General features: G+C 45.7%; 1 protein-coding gene across 5 annotated transcripts in view; it reads left to right on the top strand.

Annotated features, from left to right (window-relative positions):
• The window catches only part of Rffl (ring finger and FYVE like domain containing E3 ubiquitin protein ligase), a 65,187-nt gene extending 51,693 nt beyond the window's left edge, over positions 1-13,494 (top strand). For 2 of the 5 annotated variants that reach the window (XM_057773478.1, XM_057773477.1), the window contains exons 3-7: positions 2,094-2,504; positions 5,978-6,061; positions 6,851-7,061; positions 8,844-8,867; positions 11,320-13,494. In XM_057773478.1, the coding sequence (XP_057629461.1) occupies positions 2,094-2,504; positions 5,978-6,061; positions 6,851-7,061; positions 8,844-8,867; positions 11,320-11,501 (912 nt within the window). In that variant the 3' untranslated portion in view covers positions 11,502-13,494. The remainder of the gene's footprint in view (positions 1-2,093; positions 2,505-5,977; positions 6,062-6,850; positions 7,062-8,843; positions 8,868-11,319) is intronic. The other 3 variants (XM_057773476.1, XM_057773479.1, XM_057773480.1) reach the window with 3 other exon arrangements.
• The last annotated feature ends 103 nt before the right edge of the window (positions 13,495-13,597 follow it).

The raw sequence follows: 13,597 nt of genomic DNA, 5'->3' as shown, positions 1-13,597 counted from the left end.
AGACAAGAGGAAAGCCACCGTGGCCTGCAGCATCCCAGCAGGGGGTCCGGTTTGGATGATGAAAGATAATATTGGTGCAGTATTTTAGAAGTAGTTGAATTGCCCATGGATCCCACCATTATTTTTTGTTTGTTTGTCTCTCATTGTGGTCAATATTTTCTACATGCTCACTGGGTTCAAAGCACAGACAACAGCCAAGACTTGTAGAGAGAATACAAGTAAGGTATGTCCCCTTTATCCTTCAGGTTCCCAGTCCTGGAGAGAAGGGGCAGGCCACAAACAACTGTCCCGTCTGTACTGGTAATGCCCACCTATGGTGTAACATTTAAGGGAACGTGAAATGGAAAGTTGCTGCTAACTTCTTGAAAAGGTGCCCTTGAGTAGGTGGCTCTCCAGGTGTTGAGGAATGAGCTCTTGGGAGAGTGACTTGTCATTGGCTGAGCAGAGCTCAGTCAAATGTCACTGTAACTTGCACAGCCTGCAGATTGAGCACCCTTGGTGTGCCGTCTGTGACTGTGGGAAGAGCTGCACCAGGCAGTGCCAGCTTGTGAGTCAGTCACACTTGTCTCTAAACTGAGACACTGTGTGCTTTCATAAAGGAGAGAAGCTAGCATCCCAGTCCCTCATCCTATCCAAATATTTATCTCGAAGTGATCTCGTGTACCACCTACTTCCCAGCACTCTGAATGGCCTTGCCGGAGCAGGGACACCTGTGAACAGTCTCTGTGGAGAGGGTACTGACTAATCCTGGCTGGACTTTAGTATCTGACCTTGAATATAGTACTTGGTTTCTCTCTTTGTAAATTGGGGAGGAACACTAATACTTACTTTTTAAGGGGATTTGAGAATGAAATAAGCCAGGTCTTATTGTAGCATTATAATACTTTCTTTCCTTTTCTTCTTCTTTTTTTTTTTTTTTTGAGACAGGGTTTCTCTTTGTAGACCAGGCTTTTTTGAAACTCAAGAGACCCTTCTACCTCTGCCTCCCAAGTGCTGGGTTTAAAGGCGTGCGCCGCCACCAATGCCTGGCACATCACAGTAAATTCTGTTGATACCAGTATTAACAGTAGCTGCTAGCTGGGGATGGTAACAATTGTCGTAATCTGTAATGGAGGCTAATTTGAGCCTGTAGTGAGACCCTGTCTCAAAAACAAAGGCTGGTTGGACAGTGGTGGTGCAGGCCTTTAATCCCAGCACTCTGGAGGCAGAGGCAGGCAGATCTCTGAGTTCAAGGCCAAGTTGGTCTACAGAGTAAATTCCAGGACAGCCAGGCTACACAGAGAAACGCTGTCTTGAAAAACAACAACAACAACAAATTAAACAAACAAACAAAATCCCAAAGACTAAAGATGTAGCTCAGTGGCGGGGTGCTTACCTAACTTGCAAAAGGGCCTGGGTTCAAGCACTGAAAACCAAGACAGATAGGGACTGAAGCCCAGCTCCTCCCCTTAGGACCCATTATGTCTCAGGTGTGCCTCGGTGCATTATTCCTCATCTCCACAATGACCTGTTTTCACTGCTTTTTACAGGCAGAGAAACTGAGTGCCTGAGAGGCCAATGTAACACACCTATACTCTGAATGGCGTTTGAAATGGAGACTTGAATAAAAAGACAGAGCTTTTTTATTCTAAATATGGTGTCACTATTGATTAAAAATCACATAAGCCGCTGGGCGGTGGTGGCATATGCCTTTAGTCCCAGCACTTGGAGGCGAAGGCAGAGGCAGGCCGATCTCTGAGTTCAAGGGCAGCCTGGCCTATAGAGTGGAGTTATAGGACAGCCAGGGATACACAAAGAAATCCTTTCTGGAAAAAAACCCAACGAACAAAACTTCCATAAGCCTTAAATGAAAAATTATAAATGTAAATGATTATATATGCATAGTGTATAAATGTCAGGTGTCCTGTTGGTGGGTACAGACACAGGTGGTCTGCCACCTCCAAGTGGCCTTTAATCTGAAAACTGCAGTGTGGCTCACACTTTGGTTATAGGGAACAGTTGCCTAGAGCAGGAGCTATGGGAGGAGGTCCTACTGACCCTGGTGGCCTTGTTCTTCCGAGTTGACATTTTCCTCTCTCTGTCTCTTGCTTAAGCAGCAGACCTGCTTGGACTGTAAGAAAAATTTCTGCCTGACTTGTTCAAGCCAGGAGGGGAATGGGCCACGCCTCTGCCTCCTCTGCCTACGGTTCCGAGCCACGGCCTTTCAGCGGGAGGAACTCATGAAGATGAAGGTGAAGGACCTGAGGGACTATCTCAGCCTCCATGACATCTCTACTGAAATGTGCCGGGAGAAAGAAGAGCTGGTGTTTTTGGTGCTTGGCCAGCAGCCTGTGATCTCTGAGGCGAACAGGACTCATGCTCCCACGCTGACCCAGGACTTCCCTGAGCAGCAGGCCTTCCTGACCCAGCCTCACGCCAGCACAGTGCCTCCTACCTCACCTGGCCTCCCTTCTTCGCCTGCACAAGCCACCTCTGTTCCCCTAGCTCCAGCTCAGGAAAACCAGGTAGGGACCTGCATGCAGTCTCTTCACCTCTGTGGCTGATCCAGGGCTCATTTTCCTCTCCCATTGCATTGTGGGAATGGTGTGAAGCCTTTTCTGCCTGTTGGTTCTGGAAGTGATGTTTCTTGGTCATTAGGCTCATGTTTTGACTTTGGGGATGGTAGGCCTGGTACCATGTTTTTGTGGATTTCATTTGTAATACCTTAATACCCTAGTTAGACTTAAAAAAAAATTCATTGCTTCAGAAATACTTTGAAGAAAGTCACAATTACTTCTCTAGTTTGTTTCAAATTTGCCCTCCAGCTTACTACCCTTTTGACTGGTCTGTCCTGACTGGGCAGGGAGGGGAGAGATGGGAAGCCCTGCGAAGGGGCCTTGCTACTGCCCTGGTCACAGTGTGGGAGCTGTTTAATGGTGAGCTGGGAGAGGCAGGCTGACCATGCAGTCTGTAGTACACAGGGGAAGCCCGTGATAGAGGAGCTGAGCAGGATACCCACTCTTGGGTTCGTCAGGAGTGTTGGTGTCACCCAGATCTATAGAAGTCCCTCACCGATGCTGCGAGCTACAGGGCATGGGCACTGTGAGATTAGGATCTTGATCAGGACTCTATGTCCAGTGATTTCTTCCTCCCCTTCCCTCCCTTCCGCTTTCCTTTCTCTTCCTCCTCCTCCTCCCTTCCCTCCACCTCTCTTGAGGGTTTCTCTGTGTAACAGCCCTGGCCGACCTGAAATTTGCTTCTTAGATCAGGCTGGCCTCAAATTCTCAAAGATCTGCCTGCCTCTGCCTCCTAAGTGCTGGGATTAATGGCGTGCACTACCACGCCCAATTGTTTTTTATTTTTGCTGTTAAGCGTGCTGGGCAAAGGGCTCTCCCAGTGAGCTATACCACCAACCCCACAATTATCTTGTCTCTGACTCCTTGGGGTACACTTTGAGCCTAGACCAATGGAAGAGACCTCTTTGGACTCGCTAGGTTGCAGAGAGGCTCAACTACCATATATCTATGGAGTTCTGCTGAGGAGGGGCAGCTCCTCTCCCACAGATGACATGGAAGGCTGTGCCTCTGTCTATGGCCAACTTCTTTGCCAGGACTGGCACTTATTCAGCTCTTAACACATATAAAGGCCAACATGAAAGCAGCTGGTCATTAATGCTTTCTTAAGCTCTGGCTCCTGGTCTGTGGGGAGGTTTTACCTCTTGCTATACATCTCTTTTTTGCTTGGATTTTTAGAGCACTCAGGTCTTTGTAGTGAACAAGGAGAGGAATCAGAGTAAGTATTTTTTCCATGAAGAACCTTCATACAGGTCAGGTAAGGCGCTGCATACCTTAATCCCAGCACTTGGGAGATGGAGGCACATGGATCGGGCTCGCCTCTTTTACATAGGGAGTTCAAGGCATGAGATTCTGTCTCAAAAGAGGAAGGGGAGGGGTTGGAGAATGAACAGACCTTCAGGAGATTTTCAGTGTAATATGATAAACTTACCATTTTGTCACTAACCAGAATTTTCTTACACCAACAGGCATACAGTGTATTGTATGTTATTGGGTACTTTTCCACTTGAGATTTTAGAGAACTTTAGTTAGTGTCAGTTTACTTCTGTTCTGGTGATACCTGAACTTTGTAAACAGGAGAAACAGGCATGGGGAAGTTGGGCAAGGCTATATGCTACACCACAGCAAGCAATGATGCAAATCTTACAGTTCTAGCCCTAGCCTACCAGGGTTCTGTATTTGCTAGGGAAGGAAGTGTGTGTGCAATGAGCACAATAGTGGACAGATAGATACTAGTCATAGGTTTTTATTTACCCAGTAGGCAAACTGGGAAGATATTTGCAGTATGAATTCCAGTTGCTCTTTCTAGGGAATAGAAGACATTCAAAAACTATGTACTCAGGAACAGATTAGCCTCTGGAAGACCCCAAAGTAACACCAAGGTGACAGACAGCACCTGAGTGGCCGTGGGTACCATATCTCCATGACACTAGTAGGAAGCCAGAGATGTTGATGAAGACACTGTTGGCTGCCTCTCCATATGTATGACTTCCTGTCATCGCTTGGATGTTTTGAGCTCTGCTTTTTGTTTCCATTGTAATTGTTTGCTTCTCTTGATGAATGGCTAGAGCTGTCAGGTTACTTTAGTTTCCCAAATTGTGTCCTTGTTTTGTTTTTGGTTTTGGAGACAGGATTTCTGTCTGTAGCCCTGGCTGTCCTGGAACTAGCTCTGTAGACCAAGCTGGCCTCAAACTCAGAAATCGGCCTGCCTCTGCCCCCTGAATGCAGAGATTAAAGATGTGGAACTCAGGCACGTCTTTTTTTTTTTTTTGGTTTTTTGAGACAGGGTTTCTCTGTGGCTTTGGAGCCTGTCCTGGAACTAGCTCTGTAGACCAGGCTGGTCTCGAACTCACAGAGATCCGCCTACCTCTGCCTCCCAAGTGCTGGGATTAAAGGCGTGCGCCACCACCGCCCGGCAGGCACATCTTTTATTAAGAGCTCACATAGGCCCTTTGCCTGGAGGCAGCTGGGAAGGAAGAGGAACTAGGTGGGAGTTTGTGGCAAAAGTAGTTTGTTTGTTTAAGTGGTTAATAGAGTTAGGAAGTCACAATTCTGACCACTCTTGGCAAAAGTGAGCCCTTTCGGGAAGCTAGAATGCTGAATAGACTGGAACGAAGCTGAGCCATTGTGTTCTGTAGTCTTAGGGTGTTGGGTTCTTAAATTCATGAAACACATTTAAGCAGCTACAGGTATGTCCTACTAGTTAGAACACATTTCTAGAATGTGAGATACTGCAGAGTGTGCCTTGGGGTAGTGATGGTCAGTTGAGGCCAGGAAGATTTATGTTAAGGATGTGAATGAGGTGTTTGGAAAAACTAGTAGACATGAGTTCAGAGGCAGAACCAGGTAATGGATGGAAGATGTGGGGAGGACATTTGACATAGTGTTCAGAGACACAGTTATCTCTGAAGATAATGTGGTAGAGAGAAACTTTTGCTTCAACTGTCCACGTTGAGAGCAAACTAGTAATATGTGGCAGCCAATGCCACCCTTACCGGTGGGCAGAATTAGAATACTCTTGGTTTTTTTGTTTGTTTGTAATTATTTTTATGATAGGGTTTCTCTGTGTGGTCCTGGTTGTCCCGGAACTAGCTCTGTAGACCAGACTGGCCTCATACTCATAGAGATCCTCCTGCCTCTGCCTCCTGAGTGCTGGGATTAAAGGCATGTGTGCGCCATCACCGCTTGACAAGCACCCTTGTTCTTGATGCAGGTCTCCATCCACTGAAATCTATTTGTATTGTTTGTCTGCCTGAAAGAGTTGCTATTAGAAAGCAGGCATTTGTAGAACTTCTTTGGGATCCTTGGTTTCTGGGGGGTGATGGGAATACAATTTGGACATTTATATGAATTGAAAGGGGCCCATGCTGTGTAAGTCACTGGGACATCTCTGTGGATGTGATGGCACCTTTCTCTTCCCACAGGCCACTGGCCATGTGTCTCAGGACCACGAGGAGCCCATCTTCCTGGAGAGCACAGCCAGAGTACCTACCGAGGATGAGACCCAGGTGGGGCCTCTGCTCGGTCTGTGCCTTTGCCTTTGTTCTTTCCCTGGTCTTCTTGGGATGTTCCTAGGACCCTCAGCAGACTCAGGTGGAACAAGAAGGGTCAGTTTATGAGGACAGTCCTGAACTCCTTGAGTTTAGTAATAGCATTCCAGATTAACATTTGTTGCTGTCAGTCTGAGTGCGCAGATGTGAGGCCTGCCACAATGGAGGATGGGAACCTCCTGGCCCACTCTGGCTTTCCAAGAACTGCCAGAGGGCATGTTCAGAGTGCTTCTGTGAAAGTCTTGTTCTTGTCCTGTGTGCCCAGGGTGCAGTAGCCACTGTTGGGAAAGGAAGTAGATGAGGCTTTCATGCTTTAGCAGCACAAGGGTCCGGTGAAGAGCATGGTTCTGAGGGGCCATAGAGCTTAGGTGAATCCTGCCGGGGAGGTCTGTACTGAGAAAGGCCAGCACCATACCTGGGTTTTCCTGTACTGCCTCATTTACTTTCCACAGGAACCTTGTGTGTCAGGAGAGTTGTCTCTCCTTTGGGGAGGGGTGACAGGCCCAAGATGGTAAACAATTTGAAAAATAATGTCTAGTATTTAGTGGAGTCATCAACATTGAGCATCAGGGCCCTCTGGCCAACTAACTAGTGCTCCTTGTATGCGTAGTTCTGATGTGTGAGTGTACAAAGACAACATGACTGGCAGGGAAAGACCAGTCTATTTTGATGGGTGTTCTGGGTTCCTTGAAAAGAGCTTAAAGAACACAAGAACTGAATCAACCAATCACATCTTTGTTATTACAGTCCATTGGCTCAGAGGACAGCTTCGTCCCAGGCCGGAGGGCCTCACTGTCTGACCTGACCCACCTGGAGGATATTGAAAGCCTGACAGTGCGACAGCTGAAGGAGATTCTGGCTCGCAACTTTGTCAACTATAAGGGCTGCTGTGAGAAGTGGGAACTGATGGAGAGGGTAACTCGACTGTACAAGGATCAGAAAGGACTCCAGCACCTGGGTGAGGGGCTGTCTGGGTGGTGACTGAACAGAGAGCTCTTTGCTGCCATCTCACATGTGATGGCATCAAACTGACTTGATGTGATCTCAGAGGAAACCAGCCTACACATTTGTACTTCTCAACTACCAAAACCAGAGACACGTATTGAATACACAATTTAATCTTCAGAGCAGCCTATATAATAGACTCTATTAGTATTACTTAGAGAGCCAAGATTTGAACTAAGGATTTCCCAAGCCCAATGTCTTCCTGCCACACAACACACACTCCATACTCATTTCTACTACCAACACCACTTAATTCAAATCAGTTTTGGGTTGGAAAGCAAATTCTAGCATATAGTGGGCTTGGGTTTTTTCTTGTGCTCACTTCCTAAAGCATGGTGGTGTCATTTTAAATGTTTTACACTGTCCTCACACTAATTCATTGTAGATGTTTTTCTCTTAAGTGCAGAAGGGAAACATGTTTGACAGCATCCCCAGCATACTAGCAATAGCTTGAACTTTTTCCCCTGGTGCTGGGGATCAAACCTAGGGTCTTCTTCCACGTGCTGAGTGGGCATTCTGTCACTGAGCTCCACGCCTCACCCTTCCTTTGGCCATTTTGTGCTGGACATTTCTCATCACCAGCTGATTTAGTTATTTGAGCATTTTGATCCCTCGTAATGATAGATAAATGGTTAAAGCCAAGCTTCAGGCCTTCCTCTAATAAAGTTGAATAACTGAAGATTTACCAAGTTAGGAGAAGTCTTACTGCACTGGTTGTAGACGTGGGGCCTAACAAGGAAGTCTCTCTTCTCTTTGAGATTATTTCAAGAGTCTTGGTAGAGTCCCAAAGACTTTGGGAGTAGATTTGTTTATTTGTTTAATTCCGGATCTTACTCTGTATCCCTGGCTGGGCAGGAGATTAGGTTGGCTTCAGACTCACAGAGTCTCTCAAGTGCTTGGGATTAAAAGTGTGTACCCTGTCCTGTGGTGCTGGTGCTGCTCCTCCTCTTTGTGGTTTTTGGTTTTGTTTTTTGAGGCAGGGTTTCTTTGTGTGTAAGAGTTCTGATTATCCTGGAACTCGCTTTGTAGATCAGGAACAAAGAACGAATTCACAGAGATCCACCCTCTGCCTCCTGAGTGCTGAGATCGGTGGTGTGCAATAACACCACCCCGTAGTTTTTTGTTTGTTTGTTTGTTTGGTTTTCCAAGACAGGGTTTCTCTGTGGTTTTGGAGTCTGTCCTGGGACTAGCTCTTGTAGACCAGGCTGGTCTCGAACTCACAGAGATCCGCCTGCCTCTGCCTCCCGAGTGCTGGGATTAAAGGCGTGCGCCACCATCACCCGGCCCACCCTGTAGTTTTTAAAAACAGGCTCCCGATACATAGCTCAGACTGGCCTGGAACTCATGGTCCTTCTTCTGCCTCTTGTGCTGGGATTATAGGCATGTACCACAATGCCTGGCAATAACATGTGGGAGCTTTGACAGAACCCTTGGCTCATTGAAATACTTAATTCTTCATTCATTTTTACCTCAACGATGGCTTCAGAGGCAATATTAAAGGATATTGTGTATGAAGTGACCTTTCATCTGACACAGTGGTCACTGTCAGATAGAACATCAGGGGCTCCATGTGAGTTATCAGTACACAGAGTGGGTGATTGCCTGCCTGTCCAGATTCCAGCCAGGTCCCATTCTTGGCCCAGAGCTGCCCGGAGTTGAGAAGTGGAGCAGGGTGGTGGAGACTGCCTTTGTCCTGTCACACCCGCATTTACATATCTTTTCCTTTCCTTTCCAGTGTCTGGTGATGACGACCAAAACGGTACGTGATCGTTTGTTAAGGATGGGCTAAGGCTCTTAGCAGTTTTGTTTTCCTGTTTGCAACCCTGCTGGTTGTTCCCAGTCTAAGAATTGTAGGCATATGTGTTTACAGAAAGCACAGAATCAGGTATTCTCCTTGCCCCACTGCTATAAAGGATGGCCACAGCAGCCTAGGGACTTAGCTAATTTGGAGCAGATGCCCTGTGTGAGGAGTACCATGGTCAGTCTGTCTGGGGAGAGTCTACACGTTCAGAGAGGTTATTTGAGCGTTTGGGTTTTTTTTGTTGTTGTTGTTGTTGTTTGTTTGTTTTTTGTTTTTTAAGATGGTGTCTATCTGTGTAGCTCTGGCTGCCCTAGAATTCAACTTTGTAGACCAAACCGGTCTCAAACTCAGAGATTCACCTGCCTCTGCTTTCCAAGTGCTGAAATTAAAGGCTTATACAGTACTGCACTTAGCCCACTTAAGTGTCTGCCAGCAAAACCGAAAAGAGGGGTGGTGAGCCAAGCGAGCCCTATTTGAATGGTAGACAGAGCTGCTCGGGAGAAGCAGAGGTGTTCTGTGAATGCCTTGTGCACTCCAAATGCATATCCCCGCCTGATTACCTTAACACTCACCTGTGTGTTAAAGGGCACCATTGGGGCATCCTCGGAGCACACTGTAGAACCCTGGTAGTCTAAGACGCCGCATGTGTTGTATACTTATGAAATCTTTGAGAAATGTGGGTGCAAACTCCCCACAACTATTCTCAGTAGTGTTTCAGCCTACAGAGCACTTTAAAACATTTTTTCAGAAGACATTCTGAATTTTCCTAAGTAAAATGGTCAACTCTGCAGAATGGGCAGAGTTGAGCCTTTTCCTTTGTCCCTGTCACTATCTGGGTTACCCCTCCTTCCATCTCCACCTCAGATAATACCAAGATCAGATTAATCTACTTGGCACCATCCTTTTTTCTTCTCATTTCCTGGAGAATGCTGTCCACTGAGCTGATGCATTTATTGTCTCTCCTCAGTGAACGTATGAGTGACTGAAGTTCTGTAAATGACTCAAGCTTGTTTTAGGTATGCGGGTCCCTTTCTAACCTCTGTATTAGGGCTACAAGGGGCTTTAACTAGGGTGAACTCTCACAGCCAGCCACCTCCTGTGGGAAGTGTTCTCTGACTGGATGTGTATTTCATACATAGCTATATTTGAATAGCTACATGAAAATACTCCAGAATCACCAAACTAGCAATAAACAAAGATTTGTGTATTCAATGACCTGACATTTTCAATTAATCCAGAGTAGAAAAGTCTAGAAGCAACAGATAAAGGAGAATTCCACCTGAGAAGTCCAGGTGGGAGAGGTGTCTTATGGCTGCGTAGTTTAGGCTAGTTTGACACACTGGAGATCGGTGAGCTGCTGATACGGTTTTTCTCAACTGAACTAGACTAGTAGCTGTATTCACCACTAGCATAAGCCAGTTAGTATTTATTGAGAACTGAGTACTGGACAGTTAATGATGTCTTAATAGTCTCTGCCCTTGTCCAGGAGGCCATGTGTCCATGAGCCCCTCTGATTTGAATGTGCGCTAACTCAGCAGCCCTGTGTCCTTGGGCAAGCCACTCTGGCCCAAGTTGTCTCATCTATAAAACCTGGTTTACCACCACTGGGTTAATACAGAAAGCTCTTAGGACCCTGCCTGACACATGGTAGGCTGTTAGTCACTGTGAGCAGTTATCGTTCCCTGGGCAGAACGTTCATTGCCAGATGTTTAAAGAATACATACCATATGATTCATGTTTTGGGAATTCAAAGATAAGTATCTGACCTCAGAGCACAAAGCAAATGCTAAGCTTATGATTGAATAAGTTGAATTAAGAAGCTCTTAGTCTACTGTGGGAGATAAGTGAATTATCATGAAGTATGATAAGCAGTTGGATAGGAATAAAATTTAATGATTATAGCACAGAAAAGGAACAGCATGTCTGCTCATGCCTCTCTATCAGGAGGTCTTTTCACATGGGCTCCCACATGATTCTCAGCTTTATTAAATTGGGGCTATGTTTATAGATAAGACTTATGATTCCTCATGAGTCAGTCATTCATTACAGTTCTGTTTATATCCCAACTTTTCTGGACCAATTTTATCTTTTTTGTACATTCTGCCTTGGATGTGGTACTAAGCCCAGCTCATTCATTGTATTGTCTTCCTTGTCCTAAGTTTAAGTTTGAACTATTCCTTAGTTCTTAGTCCTGGATGTTTTTGATCTGAGAGTATACCCTCAAACCTCTCTTTTCTTAGCAGGAGTGGAGGCTCAACAAGCAGCTGGAGGTGGTTTGGTTACTGTGGCGTTTTTGTTGTTTTGTTTTTTTAAGGCACTCTATTTGAGGGAAGTGTGGATTTGAGGATTCGCTCCATACAGCCCCTCATACACTGAGACATAATCTTTTCTTCCTGCCTTGTTTGTCCAGGGGGAGCAGTGCCTTCTAGCCTGGAGGAGAACCTGTGTAAGATTTGCATGGACTCACCCATTGACTGCGTTCTGTTGGAGTGTGGCCACATGGTGACCTGTACCAAGTGTGGCAAACGCATGAACGAATGTCCTATCTGCCGGCAGTACGTCATCCGAGCAGTGCACGTCTTCCGGTCCTGAGGGCTATCATTGGTTTCTTCAGTGCCTTATGGGACATAGCCCACAGTGTCTGGGCTCAGGGTTGGTCCGATGCACAAAGGCAGTTTATTGAGAAACTGGCAGTGTTCTTAAGACCAAGACAAGCAGAGGTGCCTGGCATACCTGTCTTGCCATGGAGTGTACCTCTTAGGTGGCAGAGCCCAAAGCCAGTAGGAACTGATTCAGATCACATGGGTGAATGCCTGCTTCTCTGATCATTGTGTGGTGATGGTAATCAATGAAGAGGACTTTCCAGAACTTGGACCATGTCTTCCTCCCTTCCCGAGAACCTAAGACACATTTCACACATCCCATACACCACTCCTCCTGCCTCATCAATCACAAGTACTGCTGGAAATGGTTCCTTTCCCCACCCAGCACATCTGGATTTAAATTTCTGATTTCTGTGTTTTAAGTCCACTACATTGCCTAAAATCCATTTGTTTCTATGGACCAAAAAATACATTAACCAGACCAATAGTATTTCCTAGGTCAGAATTTGGATCAGAGTGATTTCTGGTGAGAAATTAAGCCTAAATACTATAGAAAAGTTTCTAGGTTGAGTCACTTGTATTAGTGTTGGGGTTGGAAATGATCAGTCCCCTGACCTGGCTGACCCCAAACTGCTGGGAAATCCCTAAGAGCTGGTGGTGTGTGGGTCATCTCTGCTGCTTCTCTTTGGGTTTGACTGCACCATCTTTAACCTTGGCTTGCGAGGAAAAAGAAATAGAGGCCATGGGTGTTTGCTTTGGCTTCTAATCCTCACTTCAGCCGGTGGAAACCATTCTAATAGTTTCCTCTTCTTTGGTTTTACATTTGCTTATGAAAGCCTAGGAACTTAGGCCAAGAACCCTGCTCTTCTTTCACCTCACTGCTCATGAAGTTCCTGGGGAGCAGACACACAGGACAGTGTATGAGGCACTGGAAGGTGCTGAATTAGGCTGGACTATGCCCATGGTTGCTTCTCAGCCTTTTGGGCAGGTCAGCACAAAGCATTCTCTAAATCATGATTTGAGCCTCAAGGGGTCTTTACATCACTGACATAGCTTGAAAGGTTTGAGTGGTGTTTGCTGGAACAGCTCAACAGGCACAGAAGGAGCTATGTGTTCCTATGGAGGATGTACCCGCTACACCCTCCTGGATAAAACCACTACCCTTCACTATGCAGCTAAGTGAGACTGGAAGAACCAGTCATGACCCTGGAAAGCAGAGGGGCACCTCTAAGGGGGCTATTAGAAATACTTATGCTTTCTTTCCATCATTAACCTCTAAATTCTTTCAGGGGATCAAATAGTTCCATGAAGTAGTTGTCGGAGGCAGCCACTTTACCTCTGCATTCTAAGTCCAGATGGCCAGATTTCAGGTCAAAGCCTTTGTAGGTGTCAGGAATCAAGAGACTCCTCCACAAATATTCCTGTTCCCTCCCTAGTAAGTACTGTAGTTTCCAGTGTCTTCAGTTTAGCATAGCCCACTGATTTTGCTGCTCCTGAATGCACTGTTAAACAGGTCTGATTATGCAGCTCAGTAAGACCTAACAATCCTTCAGAGCTGGCTCCCTGTCTTACAACTGCTCTCCCTTCTGAGGCCTTACCTCCCTACCTCCTAGACAGCAACAGAAATAATATACTGATGGCCTGTTAGCAACCTGAGTAACAGAGCTGAGGTTACTTGTTTTGAAGAAAGAACTTATTTTTAAATCTTTTATCTTTTGGGAAAAAATCCAGATGTCAAACAACTTTATTGTTACACCAGATGAAAGTTGGAATTCTAAGTTAATATTCCAGTTAATATTCACCCCAGGTAGAAAACCTGATTTTTTGTTTTGTTTTGTTTTAAGTGCTTGAGCCCCTTTCTGTTCATCACAGATCCTTGGTCTTAATTAACATGGAAACACTTAATCCAACTATTCTGTGGACTTCGCTGTGATTGCACCAATTTTTCAATTGAGACTTAGTTTTAAAAGACAGACAGCTGACTGGTTTGTAGGTTGGAATAGCCAGTTCTAAACTAATAAGCTGTAAAGGAATTAATAGTCTATATTGTACAAATTTGTTTAAAAAAATCTCTTCGATGTGAAT

The sequence above is a fragment of the Chionomys nivalis genome, chromosome 7 (assembly GCF_950005125.1).
Source record: "Chionomys nivalis chromosome 7, mChiNiv1.1, whole genome shotgun sequence".
Lineage (NCBI taxonomy): Eukaryota > Metazoa > Chordata > Mammalia > Rodentia > Cricetidae > Chionomys > Chionomys nivalis.
This window is presented reverse-complemented; position numbering and strand designations above follow the sequence as displayed.